At 37.2% G+C, this 27,323-nt stretch overlaps 1 protein-coding gene across 5 annotated transcripts in view; it reads left to right on the top strand.

Annotated features, from left to right (window-relative positions):
• Positions 1–27,323, top strand: part of POT1 (protection of telomeres 1) — a 167,678-nt gene that overhangs the window by 122,567 nt on the left and 17,788 nt on the right. For all 5 annotated transcript variants that reach the window (XM_084612063.1, XM_084612061.1, XM_084612062.1 and 2 more), the window contains 5 exons: positions 17,029–17,192; positions 17,982–18,070; positions 20,068–20,109; positions 21,451–21,607; positions 24,679–24,884. In XM_084612063.1, the coding sequence (XP_084468189.1) occupies positions 17,029–17,192; positions 17,982–18,070; positions 20,068–20,109; positions 21,451–21,607; positions 24,679–24,884 (658 nt within the window). The remainder of the gene's footprint in view (positions 1–17,028; positions 17,193–17,981; positions 18,071–20,067; positions 20,110–21,450; positions 21,608–24,678; positions 24,885–27,323) is intronic.

Below are 27,323 nucleotides of genomic sequence, written 5' to 3'. Positions count from 1 at the left end.
GAAAAATTATCCTTCCAATTAAACAGCTCTTTCCAAATATTGTAATGTCATTCATTACCATGTGAACGTAATGCATTATGAAAAATGTACTCTATAGTTGAAAATTATTTATTGGAACTGATGTAAAATGGAGTTAAATTTGTTGCCCAATTAAATGATAATTCTACAGTCTACAAAAGGGTATTGCATATTCTGTGAAGTCTGCTGCATTCTGCAATACATATCTTGTTTTAGTGGGTCAGTAATGTTGATTATACTTAGGGAAAAGAACAACATAATTAAACATGTTTCAGAGTAGCAGCTGTGTTAGTCTGTATTCGCAAAAAGAAAAGGAGTACTTGTGGCACCTTAGAGACTAACCAATTTATTTGAGCATAAGCTTTCCTGAGCTTATGCTCAAATAAATTTGTTAGTCTCTAAGCCCTGGTCTACACTAGGACTTTAGGTCGAATTTAGCAGCGTTAAATCGATGTAAACCTGCACCCGTCCACACGATGAAGCCCTTTTTTTCGACTTAAAGGGCTCTTAAAATCGATTTCCTTACACCACCCCTGACAAGTGGATTAGCGCTTAAATGGGCTTTGCCGGGTCAAATTTGGAGTACTGTGGACACAGTTCGACGGTATTGGCCTCCGGGAGCTATCCCAGAGTGCTCCATTGTGACCGCTCTGGACAGCACTCTCAACTCAGATGCACTGGCCAGGTACGAAAAGAACCACAAACTTTTGAATCTCATTTCCGGACGCTGCGGGAACTGTGGGATAGCTACCCACAGTGCAACACTCCGGAAGTCAACGCTTGCCTCGGTACTGTGGAAGCACTCCGCCGAGTTAATGCACTTAGAGCATTTTCTGTGGGGACACACACACTCGAATATATAAAAATGATTTCTAAAACACCGACTTTTCTATAAATTCAACCTAATTTCGTAGTGTAGACATACCCTAAGGTGCCACAAGTACTCCTTTTCTTTTTATAATTAAACATTTGATCTTTAGCAACAGTACCATCTTGCTTCTGAATAAAATAGATTAGCAGAAAATGTAGCTTTCATTTTACAGCATGACTATTAATTACACTATTTAAGATATCCTTGGTTTTAGGATCAATTTTATAAGTAATTGGGGAGGGGAGGGTGTAGATATATTTTTATGTTGAAAATATTAATCCAGTGTTATGGGTAGACTTAAAATCAGTTTACAATACTGATACATTAATAAATAAAGACATGTTCATGAGTAATTTGCAGATGAGAAGATGGCTCTTGTTTATGTAAGAATTGTTAACTATATTGGTCACACAGTTATTTTTATTAATCTTAGATTTTTTCCCAAATATAGATTTATCTCTTGCTAAAAGATTCACTCCAAAAACAGTGTTGAACAGTACTGTCTGAGAATTAGGAGGAGAAAGTCTACACTTCTTAAGATTCTAAAGATGATCAGTTTCCTTTTACTGTGAAGTCTTGGGTGTTTGTAGCACCACCCCAATCCTTCTCAGCCAGTAATGTTTGTAATAGAAGTTTCCCCTCCTGAATCCAGGTTTTAATGTAAGAACATAATACGTGGGGTGGTTTCATAAGCTGTCTCTACTTTTATTCCCATTTATCTCTTCCGGTTTCCTTCTTGTATCTCATACATCTGTTCTTGTCTATGCTGACCAGCAAGTTATGTTTATGTTCCTATCATCTGTTTTGTCTGCTCACATTTGCATAGCATTATTAGATTTACAGGTGAAGACAAGCCCTAGGAAGGTCTCTCCAGACACAACTTAGTCAAACATCTTTCAGAGAGAATGTGATATCTGTGCTTTGCTGCCCTGTTTGGCCCAGCTTGCAAGAACCATAAGGTGATTTTAGGAACCTGAATTCCTAATACAGAGTAACAATAAAAGGGTTTTGCTGATCCTATGTAAGCCAAGGTTTCTGCTCCAAGAACCTTGCAGTAAAAGTACAGGTAAAGGAGATGAGGAAGAACATATTGTGACACTGTATGGAGTTTGGGGGACACTTTGGGATATTATGAATACCAATATTATAAAATTGCGATGAGTTATGCCAGATATACCATGTAAGGTATATGCAAAAATGTTGTAATTTGCCAAATATGATAATCTTGTTTATATGTTTGTATCACCTTTACATTATGAGTTATAGATATGTATGTATGTCTGTATTTCAAAACTTGTGCTATGCTTCTGGGTGACACCCCCAGACAGTCTGGCATCAGCACTGCCTAGTCCATTAAGTGGCCCATCAAGGACCATCAGCTATACAATTGACCCATTGAGAGAAGGCAAGGGGTGTGCCTTCTGACTTGGCAAAGCATGCAGGGACATGCCTATGGACAGAACTCTAAGGTTTCCAGGCCATGTGCCTGGCAGCTTGTGTTTGGGACAAAGGTAGCACAAGCCCCATAGCAAAAGACTATAAAATGCACCTGCATCTTCTCCATTTTGTCTTTAATTCCTGCTTCTTACCTCTGGTATAACCTTTCTGCAAACGAAGCTCTGAACAAAGGACTGAATGACCCATCCAAGCTGTGGATGTGTTCTAGAGGGACTTTCAAGCCAGCAAACTAACCAATACTGCTAGGAATCTGATATATGGACTTCAAAATCTTTGTATGTATGTGACTGTTTTACCATTTAAAATCTCTCTTCTTGTTCTTCCTTTTTTCTTTATAATAAACCTTTAGTTTTAGACACTAAAGGATTGGCTGAGAGTGTGGTATTTTGGGTAACATCCAAACCTTTACTGACCTGGTGATATGGCTGACTCTTTGGGGTCAGAAAAACATTTTATACGTGTGAGCAGTGTTTTTTAAATAACTTCTCACTGGACCTAGGTGCTGATTTGGAGCCAGAGAACTGGAATGCAATCAGGGGGGCTGTGTAATTTCTTTTTTTGCTTCTTGATAATCAGTGTGGGGGATCAGAAGAAGAGTTTGGGACTTGTTGGGGAGTTTAACTCAGTGTTACCCACCAGTCTTAGGAGTATCTGCTCTCCCTTTTTGCAGCCTGCCCTGACATTAGCATTTCCAGTGAGGGCTACCCCAGGTCCACTAGGGCACACATATGTAACAAGAATGTGTTTTACATGCTTAGGTTTAGTACATATCTTGTAGGTCCAGATTGTTGTGTGTATGTTTATGTTGCAATTTTATGAGTATATATCTTTGAAATTTCTATTACAGGCAAAACTAAATCTATCTTAGGTACTTATATGGCTTATGATACCATACTATCTGAACACCTCCCAATCTTTGATGTATTTATCATCAGGTAGGAGGAAAGTGCTATTATCCCCATTTTACAGATGAGGAACGGAGGCATAGAGACTAGGTGACTTGCCTGTGGTGGAGCGGGGAAGCCTGTGGTGGAGCAGGAAATTGAACCCTGGTCTCCCAAATCCCAGCCTAACCAAATCCCAGCCTAATCCTTTCTCTCTGGTTGGTAATGGAAGACTAGCCAAAATAACTGAATTTCTAGGAAGGGCTTGAGTTGAGATGGTTTGGACCCTGGGAGAATGGAGACTGTTCAAGTGTAGTGTCAATGTGGGGATGGGGGATGTTTAGAGGTGAAATTGATGATAATAATGATGGTGATGAAGAAAAAGGGTTTGGTAAGGTGGAAAACGTTGATAAAGCAAAATGCACTAATGGGAAGTGCAATAGAAAATGAGAACACATAGCAGCAGAGGTAGAATGTACTACATCTTATTAGAAGTATTGGTGAGGAGAAAGATGGGAAGAAAGAAGGGAGACCTGGGAAGAAAGAAGGGAGACCTGAGAAGAGGAGACTGCATTATGCACATCCTTGTTATCTCTTGCCTGAGCAAGACTTTTGGCCGTGGAGATAAAGGAAGGGGCACATTTTGTATGTGTTATAGATGAAGAAGTGACAGCACTTTGCACAAATTTGGATTTGAAACTAGGAGGACAGAAAGAGTATTGGAAAATTACCCCAAGATCGTGAACCTGCAAAGTTCAGGGAGCTGTGCCTGCCCGAAATATTGATGGCACAGTATGATTCGTCAAGTAAGCATTCATATATCGCTGGAATTCACTAGAATTTTTAAGACATACATTTTCTTAACTACAGGCTAAATCAGAATTGTAGGCATTGAGCCTTCTTTGTATTCATTTACAGACTTAAATTTTTGCTATAATAGGTGGTTCTAATTTAGGTAAGGTTACAGTAAAAATGTGGATTCCAGCTGCTGCATGCTGAAATTTTACAAATCTTTGAAGTTTAATGTTTGTGTGCACTCAATTTTGCTTATTTGTCATACAGAATAGACTCATAATTAAAACTTCAGATGTTCTTAGTAAAAGGGAGAGATGCTTTAATAAAGGACTTGCTATACATATGAGGGAATGTTTGCAAGAGACGTGACTGAAATAATCTGTGGTCATATTATTTCATGTAATACGTCATGTAATACAGGCTTTTGTTATGCACAGACAAGGAAATCACCTAATCCTGTGTGCTTAACTCTGAGCACATGCTTAAAATCCTTTTGAAGTCAATGTGATTTAAGTAAAAATCTAAGTGCTTTCCAGAATAGGTATTAATATAAGAATGCCCGTAATAGGTATTGCGATTTAGGAGGTGTTTTGGCAATTTCAGGATGGTAGAACCAATAAAATACTACACTATTTGTTGGTACATCCTTTTTTCCTTTGAAATTCCTTTAGAATTGTGTTTTCATGTAAATTGCTGTTAAAATGGTAGGTTACACTTTCCAGTATCATCATGTACTGTTTGGAATAACAGCAGCAGCTTTGAATAATGATGTTTTAATGTAAGAATAATCTCCTTTACCCAGACTTGTTATCAAGAAGTCAATAGCAAAGACTGTATAAAAACAAAATATTTAATTTTATTTTAAAATTGTATGCATTTGAAAGCATTCTGACAAGGAGCAAGAAAAGATCATAGTAGAGAAATTGGGTAGTACAGTATAGTCAATTTATAACAAATCATGAAGCATGGCATCAGAATATATCTTCATGCTTATTCCCTGCAAGAGTTTGTCAAAACAACTATATTGTCTTTCAGTATATGCCAGAGAGAACTAAATATCTGAGTATATTATATACATCTTTTTTTCCAGTCAGATTATGAATAGGGTTTTCTGTTGGGAAAACTAAAGATTAGTAAGACTATGACTACGCTGTAATTACTACTGATAAATAGGCTTTATTTTATGTACGGTTGCTGCCTTCATTTCCCCATCAGGTCAGAAGATAGCTCTTCAGCATTGCTGCATTGGGAGAGATGTAAATGTACATTGTCCCAGCAGATGCTCCTGTTTTATTGTACCAGCAAGCAGATTATCTCTTGGAATATAAGAAAACATGGCACCTTCTGAACAGGGAAGACAGTCAGGCAGGGCCATGGTCCTTCCCCACCCCGACCTCTTCTACCGTGTGTGTGTATGTGAGAGAGAGAGAGTTCTAAATCTCTTTAGGTCTTTTGTTCCTCAGTGCAAGGTCTCTGATTGTGTTGCTTGTTCCTGACGCTCACTTCTGAAGGACTGGACACAATTTAACCCATTATGTATGGCTATGTAGAACGTGGATAAGACAGAATGGTCATCAATATATGTCGAACAGAAATCATTTTGAGTTTTGCAAGTGGATTAGAAAGTTAATATTTGATCACTGGTACCATAGAGGGCACCAAAGTTAATTGGAAACTGATCATATTAGATACCAGTGTACACTAATTATTGGCCAGTATTGGCTTTTTAATGACTGCCACTCTAAATGTTCTTTAAAATACTGTGCATTCTTTTTAACAAACATAGGCATTGTCCTGTATGGTTTAGGATAGTGGGGAGAACTTTGTTTGCTGAAAAGTTGCTTTAGCTTTTAATTTTACTTGCCTTAAATATCTGATGTAAATTTGTTATTTATCATATATTTTATTTGTCATATTTTCTTTTATTGTCGTTTTTAGAATCATCATCTATTAATTATATTGGTACCTACTTCTGGTATGTTCTTGAATGCTATCTGGAATGTTTTGTTGTTGATTTCCATTTTGATGTTTCTTTAACATTTTTTTAAACATACTTGTCGTACAGGTACCAGCTGTAGTTCATTAAGAGGATTGTTCTAGTTCAAGTTCAAGTAAGGGGAGCTGTTTCTTGTCTCTAGTCATTGACATCTATAATTGAAGATGTCATTTATAGAGACTGATAGTGGCAGTGCTCTTTTTAATCTTTTTTTTCCTGGTGGATTATATCTTAGCACCGGCTAAAATATAAAGAAGTGTCATACGCTTTTTGTACAAGCATTCTGTGAATTGGGAGTTGATATTACTTAGCATGTTCAAAGCTTCTTGCTTAACATGATGCTAACAATATGCAATGCTGCCTCCCAAAGGAATTTATATATATTACGCTTTCTTACATAGGGTATAATCAATTAATGTTATACTGTGTTGCTATTCATAACCTGTACAACCGTTTTCATATATGACGCTGCTGGTTATAATTATATCACTTTACTTATAAGCAGTTATCACATGTCTAAAACAAATTAATAGTATCACTAAGAATGAAAAGACATCTGTGTGTATGTGATCAAAATATAAATACGGGGGGAAGCAATGCCTTGTAGTGATCAAAAAACTTGGAGAGGTTCATCATTCACTAATATGGTACAATATGTGGTTCGATTGGCTTTGCTTGAAGTACAACACAATATCCATCCTTAATGTATTATAATGACATTGAGTATTGCTAGCTTGCAAACTCTTGTCTGTCTTTTAATCCAGCAGTTTCATTTCTCTTTTGCTTGGGTGGAAAGAATAATGATACGCTATTTTGTGCTCCATAGATCCAGCTAGAGCAAAAATAGCTTTATAAATTACTCATTTGGCTCTCTAATTGTCGCTATAATAAGTTGTTTTTTTTTTTTTAAGATCAGAGCCAAAATTCATGTTTAACTGCCTCAAATCTTTGTAGACTCTCACCTTTAGTCTCTAAAAAATGGCTGCTCAGAGCTAATCATACAGTTAGATTTATTCCTTAGGATCATTGGATATGAGGAGAAATACAGCACTTAACTATTAAAAATTTATCCAGCTCAGAAATTTTTGCTATCAGGCAAATTTTGTAAGGTGGTGTCTCTTGTATATTTTATAAAGATTCAACTCCAAATTATTCCCTTATATTCAAGGGTCTTTTATTTATGTATGATTCAGACTAAAACTCCAGGCTAAAAATTAGAAAAAGAGGAATTCATGTCTTCCCATACCTGGATGATTGGTCAGTGAGGGGAACAAGTCCACTTGAATGTACAGTTCACATTACTCCTTTTTGATCATCTGGGTCTGATCTTAAACATGGGGAAGTTGACATTAATACCAAATCAAAAAAGCAAGCTTGTTGGGGTCCTGCTTGAGCTTGAGGGCATTTCTACCAAATGAGCAATTCTGGGCAATTCATCACCTGTATCTGTCTCTCCATTTTACCCTTTGACTACTACCCAAGTGGGCCTGAAGATGTTAGGTCTTATGACCACATGCACTTATTGGTGATTTCGGCATTTCATCCTCCAATTCAAGTAAATCAGTTTACTCAAACTCCATGGTAGTGATTTCTCAGTGGAGTCTTAATATTGTGTTGGTTGCTCTCATGGGTCCTCCGTTTGACCCGTTGGCAACTTGTTTTCTATCTCTCCTGTGCGTAAAGACAGTGTGTCTTGTGGCCATAACTTCCATGAGAAGAGTTAGTGAGCTTCAGTTCTTAATGTATACCCAGTCTTTCAAGGACAAAGTGGCCTTTAGACCTCATCCAAAGCTTTTGTCACAATTTCATCTTAACCAGACAATTTGCTTATCTCTTTTTTTTCCAAACCTCAATCAAATGCTGACGAACAGCATCTTCATTCCTTGGATGTGAGATGATGCTTGGAATTTTACTTGGAAAGAACTAAGCCAATTTTTTCATCACTTCTTCATCTTTCAGTTTCATTTGCAGATTGCATAAACAGTCAAACAGTCTCTGCACAGACGACTTCCAGATGGATAACATCCTGTATTACAATGGCTTGTGGGATAGCTCAGAGTTTACTTCCACAGAGGTTAAGGTCCCATGCAACATAGATCACGTTTCTCAGTGATGTTTTGACATTGGACATTTGCAGGGCTGCTACTTGGTCTTCCATGCATACGTTTACCAAGCATTATGCTATTACAACTGCATCCAAATCAGAAGTGAATTTTGGAAAGGCAGTCTTTCAGATGCTCTTTAAGGAGACGGGCTTTTAAGGAGACGCAGAGCCCCACCTCCTTCTAATACTGCCTGTGACTCATCTGAGTGGAATGCAGGTCTGCAGCCACTCAAAGAAAAGACTGGTACTTACCTGTACTGTATCTGTTCTTTGAAATTTGGGTACAGATATGTATTCTATGATCCACCTTTTGTCCCCTCTGCGTCAGAGTCTCAATTCTTTACTTTTCAGTGTGGAAACTGAGGAAGGTAGGCACTGGCCTACCCTTAAATAAATTGGGGAGGAGATAAAGGGCCAGAGGGTATGACTGCTACCCCTCTGGGTACAACTAGGCTACCTTCTCTGGCTTTGGTGCTGTCAAGGTTCCTCCCCCACTCTGAACTCTAGGGTACAGATGTGGGGACCTGCATGAAAAACCTCCTAAGCTTATCTTTACCAGCTTAGGTCAAAACTTCCCCAAGGTAACAAATATTACCCCCGTTATCCTTGGAATGGCCGCTACCACCACCAAACTGATACTGGTTACTGGGGAAGAGCTGTTTGGACGCGTCCTTCCCCCCAAAATACTTCCCAAAACCTTGCACCCCACTTCCTGGACAAGGTTTGGTAAAAAGCCTCACCAATTTGTCTAGGTGACTACAGACCCAGACCCTTGGATCTTAAGAACAATGAACAATCCTCCCAACACTTGCACCCCCCCTTTCCTGGGAAATGTTGGATAAAAAGCCTCACCAATTTGCATAGGTGACCACAAACCCAAACCCTTGGATCTGAGAACAATGAAAAAGCATTCAGTGTTTTACAAGAAGACTTTTAATAAAAAATAGAAGTAAATAGAAATAAAGAAATCCCCCCTGTAAAATCAGGATGGTATATATCTTACAGGGTAATTAGATTCAAAAACATAGAGAACCCCTCTAGGCAAAACCTTAAGTTACAAAAAGGATACACAGACAGAAATAGTTATTCTATTCAGCACAATTCTTTTCTCAGCCATTTAAAGAAATCATAATCTAACACATACCTAGCTAGATTACTTACTAAAAGTTCTAAGACTCCATTCCTGTTCTGTCCCCGGCCAAGACGACTACAGACAGACCCAGACCCTTTGTTTCTCTCCCTCCTCCCAGCTTTTGAAAGTATCTTGTCTCCTCATTGGTCATTTTGGTCAGGTGCCAGCGAGGTTACCTTTAGCTTCTTAACCCTTTACAGGTGAGAGGAGCTTTCCCCTGGCCAGGAGGGATTTCAAAGGGGTTTACCCTTCCCTTTATATTTATGACAGGTGCACAGGGCATGTACACATCTGAGTGGAATATACATATGCACCCACATTTTGAGGAACAGCAATTATAGTACTGTAGTAAGGTAAGTAGTCATCTTTTTCCTTGAGTTTAGAGTTTTGTTTTGTTTTTTAAGTTGCTCTTTATATAGCACTACAAGGCTATGCAACAGCATCCTTATGTTTTGGATGTATCAACTTTTGGGACTTCTCATACTTCATTCTAAGTCTGATGCAAAGAATTCCATACAAGTAAGATGTATTCTTTCAAAACTTTCTCATATTTTTCTTTGACCTTCTACCTTTCCTGATTTGACAGCCTTTCAGTTGTTTCTAATTGGCTTCTTCTGGCTTCCTATGGTCTCACTGAGGGATTAATCCTAATTACTCTTGGATTATGCTCATCCTGTTTTTAGTGTGAGTTAATGGTGGGGTTGATGATTTTGTAGATCATGGGGCTTACAAATGCTTTCACAGCATGGACTACATCCTAATAGGGAGATTATCTCATGAACCAACTCCTTTCACATTCATAATTGTATGGACCAGCTTCCCTTCATTCTTGATACCATTGTACCAGCAATAAAAGCAACTGTTTGTGTGTGATGGGGAAAAGTAATATTAGGGAAGGTAATTAATAAGTATGTATTAAACTGTATTTTATTAACTTTTTAGGGGGAAATAGTTCCCACAACAACAGCAACGCTCCTAAGGATGTGAACAAATTTAAGCATGTGAATAGTCCCATTGGTTGCAGTGGATCCACTCTCATGCTTAAGTGCTTTGGCATATTGGGGCTCAGGGCAAGAAGGGAAAGGAAAACAAAAGAAGTTAAGAGAAAAGGAACCTGGCCTTCCCACTCCCTCAAGTAGAGTTCTGTTTTCTTTGGATGAATCAGATTCTGTGTACAAAGCTGTGTTTTCTTTTTTCTTCTCATCCCAGTATTCTAGTGGCCTGGTGTTTAGGCTGAGCCCAAGAAAAGGGCAGTTGGCACCAGCAAAACCTCTACCTCTGCTTGCCTAGTACATACTTATCCCTAACTCAACAAGATCAATCACGCAGTGATCACATATCTCAGGCTTTCTTCTGCACCTACTCAGTAGGCAAAAAAAAAGAAAAAAAAATTGTTCATTGTGTGTATATTGTGACAGGGCAAGGCCAGATGGCTATAGAAAAGTAGTGGGAGATAGATATATTAGCTCCAGGCTAAACAAATCCCTGGCACCAGGATAAGTGAAATGGCAGCTGCTCCAGGTCAATTAAGACACCTGGGGCCAATTAAGAACTTTCCAGAAGGCAGGGAGAAGGCTAGGTTGATTGGGACATCTGAAGCCAATCAGGGGCTGGCTGAAACTAGTTAAAAGGCTCCCAGTTAGGTGGGTGTGCATGTCAGGAGCTGTGGGAGGAAGTTGCGCTGTTGGAGAGGCTGAGTAGTACACACCATATCAGGCACAAGGAAGGAGGCCCTGAGGTCAGGGTCAAGTGGAGCTTGAGGAAGTGAGGGCTGCTGTGGGGGAAGTAGCCCAGGGAATTGTACATGTCATGTTTCTAAAAGGTCAGCTACCATAGCTGATACTATTAGGGTCCCTGGGCTGGAGCCCGAAGTAGAGGGTGGGCCTGGGCTCCCCCGCCCCACACCTTTGCCCCCTGATTAATCACGAGACTGGGAGACAACAGAGACTGTGCAAGGAAGGATAACTTCTCCTCACCTCCCTTGCTGGCTTATGATGAAAATGGCTCAGTAGACTGTGACCCTTGTCTCGAGAGAGAGAGAAGGGTTACGTGCAGGGTCACGGTGAGCCTCTGAGGCTAGCGAAATCCGCCAGGAAACACACGACCCACGGAGGCAAGGACAGAGCTTTGTCACAAAACACACACACACACACACACACACACACAGAGATATATCACGTTTTGTATTAAATCCAGGATAACGATTAAAAAAATACAAATGAGATTATTGGGTGACCAAGCCCAAATGATTATAAATGTATGAGATGGAAATTATCTCTGGATTTTTAGGGAGGTAGCCTTATCCCCTAGATGATTTCTCATTAAAGTTCAGGCTGTTCATTTCACATTTATTCCTACTTTGCTAAGAATTGACCTGTAAAAAGATTCATGCTTAAACTGATTCTGGGGAAAATGGAAGTGAAACTGCAAAATCTCCAGGTTGCCAATTTGCTTAAGTCAGTGACATTTTCCCACTTGTCTCTGGCTGGATTCATGTGTTTTATTTCTACTGGGCTGCTACATATGGATAAATTGGAGGCTCGTGCAGTCATCTTACTATACCAATACTTGGAAAGCTGGGGAAAAACAAATACCAGCATTTATCTTTCTAAACACTTTAGAAGGCTTTTCCTTGCCCTCCCACTTCCCTGATTCTTGTCACACAGACAGCAAGCCTCAAAAGAACAGAAATCCAAAGTGCGGACAATACGATGTTTATTGGGGTTAGTTTGCAAGCAAGCATATTCTGAAGCCCTTCACACCAGTCGGACTTATCTCTATATGCTGATAGCATCTGTTCCCCAGTGTTCCCCACTAACACCCCAGAGCATTTACCCTGTCCCCCTTCCCAGCTCTGATACTGCAGAGTCTTGCCTGTGTCCCTGTTCTCCATTTCCTATTCCCTGCTCCCTTCCCCTGCCTTAGCAAGCATGATTCCAATTTCCCTTCCCTCCACTTCCTGTTTGACCCGTTTATATAGTAATATTCTCAGCTATACCTTAACCAGTCATTTTACTAAAAAATTAACTAATCAATCCTAACGTAATTTTCTAACCAATTATATCCCACTACCCTAATTAACTTACACCTAGCAAAATTAATTATACAGCAGACAGAAACAATTAGAGAACCAGATAGAATAACAATAGAAAAGTGGGGGCCATAAAGATAAAACAATACAGAACTGAGGGTTTCACAACCATTGATCTTAACATTCCTTGCACTGCTATTATTATTTTTTACACAACTGTACCTGATTACACTCCCATCTTGTACAATCAGAGACAGTCAAGTTAAGTTCCACTAGAAACCCCTTGCATTCCTTTAATGATTTTGATTAACTCATCCAATAGTCAAATAATATAGATCAGAGTGCTGCAGGCAGCCAGATAGTCCTTTACAGACCATTTCTGTGGGAAAAGCGCCCATTTTCCCACAGAATAGCTATAAAGCCTCCTGGGGACAAAAACATAGTGATGGTAGTAGCCACCTGACCCCCTTGTATAATCTGTTTAACTACCAGGGTTCCACCCAATGTGACTGTACCGAGTGCACAAATAATTACATCTACATAACTGGGTTTTATCATCAAACCAAAAACTTACTTCTTATATCACCACAACTGTTACTCTTTAACATCTTCAGAACCGTTACTTTTTTACACTTCCTCAACTACCAACTGTTTACTTCCTCCAAATTCTCCCGAAACGGTGTATTAATTTCTGCAAACAACTGCCTTTTACCCTGTGCTGTCTTTATCTCAGGATTGTTCAACAAGGTAGTAAAATTTTTTTATTAATTTTTATGAATTTCTCAGTTCTCATTTCAGTTTAAAAAAGAGAGAGAAGAAGAGAAAGCTTACCATTGTTAACAGTCTGATGAAACTAATAAAATACCATCTTAAAATACAAAGACGGGAAATCAGATGGAGAAATACAACTTTAAAAAAGAGAGGAAGAGGATTGGAAGAGGTGGTGACAAATATAATGTAAACATCTCTGAATCCAAAGCTGTAAGGTGTATAGGATTTTTATACTTTTTCAAAGGACGAAGAGACAGACAGCTTTCAGGAAGAGAGCAGGTTCCACTCCATAGCACCTCCCTAGAAAAGTGCAGTCTGTTGCTGACTTCTGACACGGTGGTAGAAAGACTAAGCCAAACAGATAGTATAGAACTTGAGAGACACCACACTTCCAGTTCATCGATGAAACACGTTTTTCCATTATCACTGATTTACTTCAAGGCACATTCCAGGAATGAAGGGTAGCAATATAGTTTAGTGACTGGTCTGGCCTATAAAAAGACTACTGAGAGATGCAACATAAACCCAACATTCAGCTGTTTATTTTAAACTCAGCAGATAATTTAAGACTCTGATTAAAATAGTCTCTACTCTAAGGAAAGCCAAGAGGGAGATTGGAATCTCCCTCCTATATCATTGGTGTCCAAGTGCACCTGGAATTGAATAAGCACTGACTTACCAAACACTATCCATAAAATGGGAGGTTTGAGAGTAAGCAGTAATTAGGCAAGCTCTTTATGGTCCAAACTTGGTTTCTTAGTAAAAGGAATGATCCTAGAATTTAAAGATAGTTGGCACTTTATCATTTGCCTAGTAAGTTGTTGATAATGCCTGTCAGTAATGGGAGCTAATGTGCAAATCTCAAGTTATCAAGATGGAAAAACAAGTGGTTAGCCTCAAAGGAAACTCAGAAGACTGTAGAATTTCTAGTGAGAAAACTAACTGAATGTAATCAGTGCATTTCAGGCCATTCGGATATCATAGCTTTCATAATCAAAAGCTCCAAAGAGACAAAGGAATCTCACAAAACTGGGTGACTGAGCAGCAAAATGGCAAATTAAATTCAATGTTGATAAATGCAAAATATTGCACATTGGAGAACATAATCTCAATTATACACATAAAATGACAGGGTCCAAAATAGCTGTTACCACTTAAGAAAGAGATCTTGGAGTTCTTGTGGATAGTTCTCTGAAAACATCCACTCAATGTGCAGCGGCAGTCAAAAAAAGCTAACAGAATGTTGGGAATAATTAGGAAACGGATAGATAATATGACAGAAAATATCATATTGCTTCTATATAAATCCATGGTATGCCCACATCTTGAATACTGTGTGCAGATGCGGTCACCCCATCTCAAAAAAGATATATTGGAATTGGGAAAGGTTCAGAAAAGGACAATAAAAATGCTTAGAGGTATGGAACAGCTTCCATATGAGGAGAGACTAATAAGACTTGGACTTTTCAGCTTGAAAAAGAGACAACTAAGGAGGAGATATGATAGAGTTTGATAAAATCATGACTGGTGTGGGGAAAGTAAATAAGGAAGTGTTATTTACTTCTCATAACACAAGAACAAGGGTCACCAAATGAAAGTAATGGGCAGCAGGTTTAAAACAAACAAAAGGAAGTATTTCTTCATACAATGCACAGTCAACCTGTGGAACTCCTTGCACGGGGATATTGTGAAGGCCAAGACTATAACAGGGTTCAAAAAAGAACTAGATAAGTTCATGGTGGATAGGTCCCTCAATAGGTATTAGCTAGGATGGTCAGGGATGCAAACCCATGCTTTGAAGTGTCCCTAGTCTCTGTTTGCCAGAAGCTGGGAATGGGTGACATGGGATGAATCACTTGATTGCACTGTTCTGTTTATTACCTCTGAAGCATCTGGAATTGGCCACTGTCGGAAGATAGAAAACTGGGCTAGATGGACCATTGGTCTGATCCAGTATGGCTGTTCTTATGTTAAGTCTGCTCTGGTTGTCCCAATTTAATTTGAAGAGTGTGATTTTTATTACAATAATGGTATGGTGTTTCTAAATCATCAGTATCCTGAGTAGTTGGAGGTAGTGGAAATAAAATCAGTACTATTTTTTTTTTAATTTGTAAAGACTTGGATAGCTTTGCTTTCAGCCTTCACACTGTGCCAGTCAGTCTACCCATCATGCTACTGGAAAAATCATCATCTTTATTCACTGTTCCACTTACCTGTGTGCGTATGTATTGCTCTCTTGAAAACTTGCACTGACTTCTGGTCTTCATCTGCATCAAGCTCAACTCTTTAACCTCCTCTTCAAAGTTCTGTACAGTGTGGCTCCTGACTACATTTCCTTTTTTCCACATACAACCTATGTTCTGCCAACTCATCATATTTCAATGCTTTGTTGATAGCCTCCTTTCACAAGCAACTTTTTGCCATCTGTCACCATTCTCCATATTCCAGGAATGCACTCCCAGCCACTTTGCACCTTGTAGACTCTTAAATCTGTCTCCAAGACTCGTTAGTTTGGTTAGCCCCTCTCTGTCTTGGGACTGGTTCTGTGCTTAGACAATTGCAAGTCTCCCATTGATTTTTAAAGGTGTAGGCCATTATCTCCAGCTCCTTCCCTCTTGCTCCCTCAAACCTTAAATATTTATCATCTAAGTGAACAAATGCAAAACACTTAATCATACATTTTTATTTTTAAAAAATAATTATCTAGGTATGTAAGAAACAAAGAGTGTCTCATGAACTGTGAGTGAACCCACTGTAAACTGTAATGCAAAACAGATGTGGCTATAAAAATAATGGGCCACACCATTAGTTAATACTAATCTGCATAAATCCATTGGCTTTAATGGAGTTTTTCCAGTCTACACCTGCTGAGAATCAGGCCCAATAAGTGCTATGAGTGCACTTAAGAAATTTCTGCCCATGTGGGCAATTATGTGTTCAAACCAGGCAGTCAAAACAGAACTTTTTAAGTGTTACCCCTGCAATATTGAGGTTAATCCAGTGTGAATTTAGAGTCTTCTGTAATTTACGTATATGAGTCATGTTTCAAAGGTACTTAGAGCAAGTATAAATCAAGATTATTAAATATTTGCAACTTGAAAGAAGGCTGCCTTAACTGTCAGCCTATCAACTGAATCCTGGCTGATGTTTTTCAACAAGGATATGGAAAACAGTAAATTATATTCCTAAATCATTAAAATAAGTCAAAGGAAAATGAACATAGTTAACCCCCCAAATGTGCCTACCTTATGAAAAAACTGTCGTTTATTTTTGTTATAATAAAAAATATTCATTCTGAAAATATGTGAAACACCAGTAATCCTCTGGGACCTCCTTTGTCTTTGAAGTCATCTTTGTAAATAGATTTTAAAGTATTTTTGTAATTTGGCAAGTCTGTGTTTTGATATCACAGAACTGATTCTAAGCAAGGGGGGAAATACTCTACCTACTGTTGATCCGTGGAGAGGAAGTCTGGCAGAGTTAGAAGTGGTGCCAAAGGTTTGGAGCTGTGAAAGGTGTTGGTTCTTTGATGCCCCAAAGTAAATTATTTGCTCATTGAACAATAACACATGGTGGGGCATGAAACTTACTGCATTAATTTACTCCTAGTGATGTGGTGGACATAAAGCCAAATATTGAGTTCTATCAAATGAACCATGTGGACATGAAAATTACAACACAGATCTGTCTCTGGAGAGTCTTATTGCAATTATAAAAATGTACTCTGTCCTTACAGGGAGGAAGTACTTGGGCTTGTTTACTTTGGCTGCTTGGAGAGCAAAATTGATAGCAGACTTTGCAAGAAGCCAGATCCAGTCTTTCTCAACTGATGGGACAGTTGCACACCAGCTTAACATTGAGAGTAAAAGTAGACAAGGGGATTGATTCTGAGGGTTCAGAGGCTTTTATTAGGAGAAAAGCATGATAATTCTATTCATTTTATATTATGAAATCATGTGTTTGCTTAGGTTGGAAGCTTTCTGAGAATTTACAGTCTGCATACAAAACAAGCCAGTGCTGAGAACCAGCCTGATGTTTCCTATGTAGAATTTCATCTTCATGGTGGCACCTGTTATGGTCGAGGAATTAGGGTCCTGCCAGAAAATAATCCAGATGTCAAAGAACTAAAAGCGTAAGTTCTGTAAATAATCTTTGAGACTAGTCTGGAAGTTTAATTGCAGTATTTTAGAATTTTAGTAAACAGAAGCTATTTACATTTGTAAGTGCTTTGGGGGTTGATTACATGTAAGCACCCAGTGCTTCTGGAGTGGAATTTGATTGCCGTTTGGCACTACCATACCACAGAACAGTTTTCAAAAGAGGGTAGGTAAGTGAGGATTAAATTTTCCAATTGAAACTATAAGAGGAGTTTAGATTAACAAATCATAATGGTCCAAGTTATGATTTAGCCAAGCTAGCAGGTGTTGTAAACATAATACTCTTTTTAAAAGTGGCATGCAGTCTTTTAATGATGAAGGTGCCAGTTAGGCAAAGTAATTAAGCATTTGCTTCACTTAAAGCATGTCCTTAGATCCAATTGAAGTCCGTGAGATTTAAGTCCATGTTTAAAGCAAGGCACATCAATAAATACTGTATTGAATTAGGGCCCATAGGCAAAGAATAGCTCAGGTTCAAGGTCTCAATTTTATATTTCATCAGAAAGTCTGCACTTCCAGCAGCACAGTTCTCTCTCTGTGCTATATAGGATATTGATTCAGAGGGTCTCTCCTACTGAATCTTCAGTAAACATGCCTATAGCCCTTGGATTCTTTTCTGTTTTCTGTCCGTACAATAGTTTCTATTATACCTAAACGTTCTAGTTGGACTCTGTGAAGAAAAGGTTCACATCTTTGATACCTTTAAGATCTATTGAAAACCACAGAAAATGTATATCTTTAAAACTTTTGTTCTTTCTTTATAGATTCATGGATTCTGTGAATCTCACAGAGAGTCAAAATGTGGAGAGCATGTCTTCACTGGAATTGGATGGCATTTTTGGCAGTCTATCATGTAAGGAAATTGATTCACTATTTCTTGCTACATGAAAATAATACTGGTCATGTTATATTTATTATTGCTTTAAAGAAGACATGGAATGTTTTTCTTTCATTTAAACAAAAAGTATTTGGGAGATACAAGATACATTTCTATTAGACCAGAAACCAATATTCTCTTATTGTTCTGTTTCACAGCAGAAGATTGTCATGTAAATAAATGAATGTTAAAAAGGACTTGGTAAAGAGTTAATTTAAACACAGAGGGTAAGATCTTCACTTCACTGTAATGTAGCACTGTTTTGAAACAGCACTATGTTAAAACACACTAGAGAACATTTAGTGCACACCAGCAGGGTGTACACACCAATTAATGTGCAACTAGTGTGCATTACCCCACTGTGTACAAACCCTTAACAGGAAGCATGTTCATAAAAAACAGAATGCTGGTTTAAGGAAACTCACATCAAAAGTAAGGTGTCTACCTAAGAAAGAGCCTATCCTTTGCCTATGATGACACATAGGAATAGTAGCAAAATACTCACTATCTCTGTTTCGAAGAACTAAGATTCAAGAATCTATTCTCCTTTCTGGGTATTCCACGAGTGTTGCTTCCATTTCATTCTGTGTCTGTTACCTGCATAAATCTCTCACTCATCAAAAAAACAATAGACTCTTATGAGCTAATATACAGATGTTCAAGGGAATGGTGCTGTGGTTTTAGAAATTCAGTACATTTTTATTTTAAAAAAAGTTTATATTTGGAGGGAGAAGTTTGCAGCTACTATTGGATTCATACTTAATATACCTTTTCAATAGTTATCTCTTATATTAATTCTTTTTTGTGTAGAATGGAATCCTGTGGAACTGAATCTATTTAGGAGACCCTTACTGCTCTTAGATTCCGCTGTGGTGAACACCATTGTAGACAGAACCTCAGAATTGCTATAAGACTAAGAAATAAGGCCTTGGGTTTATTTTAAAGCAAATTACCTGTTAGCTGTCGGATTATGAACTTATAGACTTCTGAACTTTTGATGAGGTCCGGAACAATGAGAATAGTGAATAAATTATTCCTAGAACTCAGTCTACCAGGCAGGAGAAGTTAATGTCCAGAGCTGTTGATCAGGAAAAAAACACTTTTCAGTGTCCTTGAGCTCAACAGAAATCTATGTCCGTAAAAGGCACCAGATATCCTATAGTGTATGGAATCTAATTGCAGAGATGTTAACTGTAATGCCATTCTTTGTTAACAAATATAGAAAACAAGGTTTGGGTGAAAGTAAAAGTGCAGCTCAAATGTGACAAGTAACGAGGGCTGTACTAACATGCACTGTGTAAACATAAATCTAAGATAAATATTATTATATATGAATAAAGATACCTGCACCTGATGAAGCCTTTTACTGTTAGTCTCTTCTCCTATACAGTTTGAGCAAAACCTAAAGGATACTGTGATAATGAAAAATAGGTCTTGCCTAAACAGAATGGAATGGACCCTCTTATAGTAAGAGGCATTATCAGATGTAGGTATTAATCTATTGTAAAGCATCTTTCATGGTTTAAAACACTTTAATTGACACACTTATATGATCATACATTTCAATTGTCTGCCATTGGACCACATTTGGTCTAGTTAGTGGACAAACAAACACCTATGAAAAATAAAATAAAACACAAGGCGTAAGTCAGGGATCAAAAGCAAGTGGATTTTTGAATGATTAGGGGGTGCCTAATTATACCATTAGCAGTGTAGATAGGAGAGAGATTTGCCCAGCTAAAAAAATATAAATTTCTCAACTACAAATGACATCAAGACAAATATAAATGTAGTTTTATGTAGAGTATCAAGTTTTCATCAGTGATTTCATTAATTTTTTCCTATTAACTGAAATGCAGCAGTTATCTATAACTCAGAATTAATAACAATCGTACAATGTTAAGTGGTTAGTAGCAATGTTATACTCAATTAACACAATTACTTTTCCTTCAAAATATGTCATTTTTTAACAGACCAGTCATATTCAGAGAGATGCCAGCAGTTATCTGTTACAGGTAGGAAGCATTTTTTTTTTTATACCAAGGTGGTAGACTTCGTATAAATAGTCTTAGAAGTTTATCTGTACATTTCAGTAAATTTCAATTTCAGTGTACACACACATACTGATGAAAAAATATTTCCATTGATGATCATCAGAATTTACAGATGGTCCAAGTAACAAAAATGCTGCTAGAGAACTTATTGGAGTTTAATTTAAGGATATTTGCTTTGTATATTTTGACATGTGATGTTGACAATTTGTGTTTTAATGGTTAGAAAGCTTAACTTTTTGAATCATTACTGTCTGAACCCTCCCAATTGTCTGACCACTTCCCCCCCATAATTTCCAATATATGTGAAAATTTAAAATGATAAAAATAGAAAAAGCTTAAAAATAAAAATAGATATTATCCATCAAAATTAAAAGAAAATAAAAATCAAATTTTGCCAACCCTACTTATAAGTAATAAAGATGGATGTTGAGATGTTAGCTACAAAACTGTTGAAGTAAATGTAATTGTCTAATTACCATTATGAATGTTGTTTTTAAGGAAGATATGCATTTAGATGTAGATAAAGCCACACTACAAATTGGGCAGTTATATCTATTGGATGCTAATATATTCAGCCTTGTATTTTCATCCTCTCAATTGGCAGTATCTTGTTCTAGTCACCTTTGTTGAAATATCGTATTGTATTTGTTTCATTGTATTGGAACATTTTTAAATGGGAAGAAATTACAATATTTTAAGAAATTACAAAATTACATTCTTATTAAAATATGTAGAATTTTTCCCTACTTGAATCCTTTTCACCCAGGCTTAAATCACTGCAGACTTTGGGAATGTCTTGTGTCTGAAAGGCCAAAGGAACCATTTGAAACATTGTACTTGTAAAGCGGAGGCTGCAGCCACAAATACATTTCTCAAGAGTTCTGTCAGCTCAGCTCATACCTGTTGCTGTCACTCTTTTCATAAAAATGGACATGTGATTTGTCAAAACTGGCTTAAGTGCTGCAAGAAGACCATTTTACTTTACCAGGGTTTGCAAATCTAACAATCAGTTCCATGGGAATTGTAATTTCAGCTATCAGCTGACTTACTTAGAATCTTTATCAGTTTTAGCTACAGCTGCACACAGGTTCTGCAAAAGTAATTTCTCAAATGTGCTTATATACTTTAAGATCCAATAGAGTATCTTTTCCTTTTTCAAGAAAATTCTAAAATTAAAAAAACAGCAGTGAAAATTCTTTAAACACATCCCTGTGATGTTCCCATCCACTCACCTTATTGTGCACTTTTTTGTTCTAGGTATTGTTTTATTGCTTAATAGGTTGTATTTTTATTGCTTTATAGTATTAACAGATCATCAGCATTTAGATGACACAGCACTGAATACTATTTTGAACAGCGCAGCTCCTCAACAGTATCGCATTAGAGCAAAACTGAGAACTTTTAAACCCCAGAAGCTCTATCAGTCTGTTAAACTTTATTGTTCAAAATGCAACTCACTGTAAGTATTTTACATAATAACAGTAAAAGTTACAGATTGCTCAGTATGTTTTAGGAATCTTAGATAATCTTTTAAATATTTTCATCTTTCTTTTAACACTGAAGATGAGTTGAATTTAAATCCATTTCATTTCAAGCAAAGGCTTAGAAGCTTACTGAAATTAGTTGGGGAAAACTGTAATCATATGGGATATGCTTAATAAGTTCTGTTCAGTGGCTCCAGAATTCTAGTTTCTGTTCCAGTTTGCAAATATGGCACTCAATTATGCCCTGGACCTAGAAGCAAGATTTACCTAACCCTACTCTTACAATTTTTTGAGTATCCCATCACAATAATCTGTTGGTATCCACATAACTATCTGTATTTTGGCTTTTAGAATTCTAGAATGGTGGAGACTGCCAGTACAACTAGAGACAGAGTTTTGCTTTATTTTCAAAGTTATTTTATTTAAGGGGGAAAAATACCATTTGAAAACTGTCAGATATCAATTTTGTCTTGGCAAAACTCACTACTGTAAGTTAAGTAAAAATTCAGGAAATCTTTGATGTTTCAAGAAAGTGCATTGAATGTGTTAAATAACGTTAACATCATTTCACCTTCTAGCACATCATGAAGAGCAGAGTAGTATGTGTGTTTAAGAGTCTTACTTCTGGGTTTTAATCCTAGATCTCATAAAATCACCATGTGGCCTTGGAAAGAGTTTTAACATCTCTCGGTGTCCCATCTTTAAAAAGAGGATAATGCCTTTCTGATAGAGGAGGGTTGTGCGGGTTAATAATGTTATTCAAGGATGATCCTGAAAACTGATGAGCTCTCTGCCCCAGCACGTGCTTAACTTTAGATTACTCAAATGCTTGAAGTTGAGCATGTGCTGAAATGCCTTGCTAAAATGCGGCCGGACCACTCAGTTTCTTTCGAGATCGAGCCCTCTCTGTGGTGAAAATGTATACATCTGTATACCACTGTATACATCAGTGTGCAGTATTATCAGTGCTTACTGGTCCTCTTATGAGACTTTCTTACAATATGTTATTTATACAGAAGCTTTCAGCCCAAGGTACTTTACAAACTGGGCTAACTTCTGACTGCATCTGGACATACACTTGAAAAGTCACAGCCAGAGTGGGGAGTTTTATCCTGTTCCTGCCCTCCCCCCCACAATCTGCAGAAGGACTGTTCTGAAGTTGCTCTGTAAATGGAGCTTAGGAGAGGGGCATTCCATCATGGTATCAGGGGGACCCATATATTCCACTTCCCCATCTATAAAATGGGGAATAATAGCACTTCCGTACCTCAAAGTGCTGTTGTGAGGATAAATCCAGTAAAGATTGTGATTTGCTTTGAGATCTACTGATGAAAAGTGCTATATGAGAGCTAAGTGTTCTTATCATAGACTTGAAGGCCAGAAGGGGCCATAATGATAATCTAGTTTGGCCTCAGCCACCCACTTCTGTAGTAGGCCCTTACCTACGGCGAGTTAGTGAAGTCTTCAAGGAAATTAGCTTTATTTTAATAATCAATGGTACAGTTCAGTTCTAACAATTTAGGAACGTTGTCCTGTATTAGACAAACATCTGTGTTTTACAATTAAAATTAAATTACAATTAAATTAAAGATGTTACTGGTTTAAAAAAGAGAGGGTTCTTCATTTGAGTAGAGCTGTCAGATTTGATAGGACATTTTTTTTATAGGAAGATGCCGATTCATCAAAATCAAAACATTCCAGGGGCATAGGTCACTTCCGACAAAAAATTGAAGCATTTCAGTAAAATCAGAACACTTTGATTTTTCATTTTATTTCAGTTAATTTTATTTCATTTTATTTCATTTCATTTTATTTCAGTTAATTTTATTTCATATTTAATTTTATTTTTATTTTTGTTTTATTTTAAATAAAATATTTTTAAAAATGAAAATTTTAAAACCAAAATGTTTTGATTGACCCAGAACAAAAAAGCTGGAAAAATTTTGTTTGGTGAGAAAATTTCAAAATTTGATAAGTTCCAATGCAGAATGAAATACTTTAAAAATCATGTAGCAAATGAATGAATAAATAAATACAAATGCCAATAGAAGAAAAAAACAGACACAATTAATACTGAATACTCTTTCATGCAGTACAGTTATGCGTTCAGAAGCATGCTCTGGTTGGAATTTTGCCCTTGATTTCTTTGGGAGCAGGGAATTGGTGTGGATAAATGCTTTTTTAAATAGAGAGATTCTGAGTTTCTGACATCTTTAAAAAAAAAAAAAAAGCACCACAGATTTTTTTTTTTTTTTCTTCAGTGTAACAATGTTTCTTGTCTCCTTGTTGCTATTCCACTCAAAGCCAGCAAGGCTTTTTCCCCCAACAGAAAGTGTGCCAGAACATTTCCTGTTAAAATTTCATAAGCAATCCACTATCTTTGTGTTCATGGTTACACTTATACATTGGCTTGATCCTGCAAACTATTCCACCATGCAGAGCAAGGAATGCAATGTGTTTGCACTCCAGCACGAGTACAAACAGTGATTATGTGTGGCACAACGTAAGGGTATTGTCTTGTAGTGGAAAGTGGTCTCAAACAGCTGCTGCTCTTGTTTTCTTTTTCTTTTTTTTTTTGCAGAATGCATGGTAAAATAGAGTAGGGTAATCTGGGTTTCAGTGCTAAAGAGATATGTAGCTATGTGGCCATTTTAGGGCCTATTCCAAAGCCCAGTGAAGTCAGTGGGAATCTTTCTGTTGATTTCAGTGTGGGCTTGGATGAAGGTATTAGGCTTTACCCCTGCTGATAGACAGGATTAGTTTTCTTGGCATGCAGCAGCAGGCTCATTAATGCAGGACTAGTTTTCCTTGAGCTTATATGCACAACACTCCACGCCTTTGCTGTGCACCATCAAACCCTTAAATTGCTACAACTTGTTGTATATTATCTTTTGTCAAAGATCAGTGTGGAAAGGTGAATTTTCCTGTATATGCTGTTATAATAATATTTCAGTATCTTGTTTATTTAAAGTACTGCATTTCAACTACTAGACTATTGAAAGAGAAGCTGCTACTATTTACCTATTGATTTCTCAAATGTTTTTAGGCAAGAAGTTCCAGATGGAGATGATTTTGACTTAATATTAAGAGACTGTGCAGCTACAGCTCCAAATCCAGAAGTACATAATTCATTGTGGTATGATTCTGCAGTGTGGGATACAGAAAATCAGGGGCAAAGAAAAATAGCTGTTCATTTTGTAAAACATGATGAGCTGCTTCAAGAGCCAGAAGATACTTTAATTATGGTACAAGGTAAGATAGTTAAATTACAGTTATACCACCTAGGATGGCACAATGGTCTTTACCACTAGAAATTTAGGATTTAAATATCTCTGATTTAAAAACAAAAAGTTAGTGAGTTGTATTTAGAAACAAGCACACACATATTAGAATCAGCATTAAGAGATGGTAAAATCCATTAGAATTTTAAGGTTAGAGGTGGTTGGTTGAGTCTCTGAAGTTTTCAGATAAAATCTAAACTTGCAAAAATAGTGGGTTGGATTTCTTGTAAACCAGACAGGAGTCAGATACCTTTGTATCTGATAGATCCAAACCAAGAAGCTTATTCATGATGCAGTTTTTTTAAAAAATGTACGGTCTCCAGCTGGACTTTTAGGTAGGTATCATTCTGATTTGGAATGTGATTGAAGATTTTTGGCAAGACTGCAAACGTGGCTGGATAAATAAAAGGCTTCTGATAATGCAGACCTACTATTTACTTTGTCAGCCTCTGGATGTCAGTGTTGTGTCACATAAATAAAGCTGAAGCAGTGTGCTTTTTATCTGATTGATTTTTTAGGGGGAAAGAAAAAAAGCCACCTAACTTTAAACAAAGCAATTTAGGCAAAGATATAAATGAGAATGTTTGGATAGAATGTAAATAAGAAATTTTTGCACAGCTTCATATTCTGAATTTAAAACAAGGTCACAGTATCCAAGTGGATCAAGGTAGAAGGGCAAGGGTGAGTCAGTTGGCCCTTTCCGTGGACAGATCATTAGGGTTAATGACAAAGCCCCTTCTGTTTGCTACTTAGCTTATTATCTGACTAGTTTCAACAGTAGTCTGCTTTGTGGTGTGTCCCCACATTCTTCAGTCTGTTGATATAATTTTCTTCCTTTGTAAAAACCTTGTCTCCCCAGTTCTGTGTCTGTTTTTTTTCCCCCAAAAATAACCAAACAGTATACCTTGCTCTGCAAATCACTGGAAGATATTAAAGCCCCAGCAGCTGAGTGTGTGTGTGTGTGTGTGAGAGCATGTGGAGTGGAAGTGAAAGACACAATTGTAAATCTTCATATGTTTACTAAAAGAAACTTTAGCTGACCAGTATGTCAGTTCATTTTCTTTTCTCCTTCCGAATATTGACAATGGAATGTCTCTAAAAAAGATGGCTACTCACAGAATTTGGGCTTTTTACTTTTTCATTTACAAGTTCTGGGAGGAATTTTTTGAGTGTTCCCAGATACATCCTTCCTTAATTTCTGCACGTACACACAACAGCAGCTATTCTTCTGGCCGAGTAGATCTAAATATTACTCTTGGTGTTGCATAAGCAGCTTGCTTTAGTACAGTATGAGATCCTCCCTTCCCCAGAGAGGATTTTTTTTTGCCTCTGTTGAACTGAGAGTTGAGAGAGCTAAACCCAGGAAACAGATTCACTGCTAGGTCAGCCTTTATTTAGACAACTTTTAATGAACATAAATAGAACTAATTTGTGGCAAACCTTAAAAAAGATGTAGTTTAAGATATTGATTATATTTAGATTAATATGTACTATCATTTACTTCAGTTTTTATCCAGTAAATGCACTCTGATTCATTTCAAAGGACAGCTATTGTTAATCTGACACATTTGTTGATGTTAATTTGTTAGTACACTGAAAACATTGTCTAGATTGACTTTGTATTCCAAATACCTTTAAATTATGGAGGCATCCCAATGGTTCCATAGTTAAGGCTGTACTGAGTTTTATGCTTAACACATGATTTAAATCCTTTGTCTGACCATAACATTTCAAGCATTGTGTTCTGAAGAGGTTGTTGCTATGGCACTGGACTGGATTCTATTCTTGGCTCTGCTATGTAACCCCAAGCAAGTCATTTCATGTCTCTGTGCCTCTGTTCCCCTCCCAAGTTTTATTCATCTTTTATGGTTTTATTATTGGTAGGTAGTCTGTTACTATGTATTTGTACAGTGCCTAGCACAGTTGGGCCCTGATCTGGTTGGTTTCTCTAGTCACTCCTGCATGATAAATAACTGTAATAACAATAATAATAATAAAATATATGAGACAAAGCCATAGTTCCTATAATAATGCTTTTGTAAGATCTTAAATCTAATTTAAACTAAAATTGTTTTTGCAGAAAGTTACTTATTTCAGGAAATTCACTGCTATATTTCTTTCCTATTATCCATTCATGAACTAATTAATTCAAACGTTATTTAGCCAAAAGCTGGTGGTTATTACGTGTGTAACAATAATTACAGGGTTAAGTGTATCAAACTGGTTCATGAAATTACAAGGAAATAGAATTATACTGGTCTGAGGTCAGAGTGTTTCTAGATTCAATCCAGCAACCATATCAGACAAGCACGGCTGTGATTGAAGGACCTTTGATCATTTTAAGAAATTACATTCCTGTATCTCTAAGGGATAAAATGCATGTCTCATGATACTAGATCGGGGTGGGCAC

This window comes from Lepidochelys olivacea (genome assembly GCF_965140295.1).
Source record: "Lepidochelys olivacea isolate rLepOli2 genome assembly, chromosome: 1".
In the NCBI taxonomy this organism is placed as follows: domain Eukaryota; kingdom Metazoa; phylum Chordata; order Testudines; family Cheloniidae; genus Lepidochelys; species Lepidochelys olivacea.
Note: the sequence above shows the minus strand (reverse complement) of the source record. Positions and strands in the feature narration are given on the sequence as shown.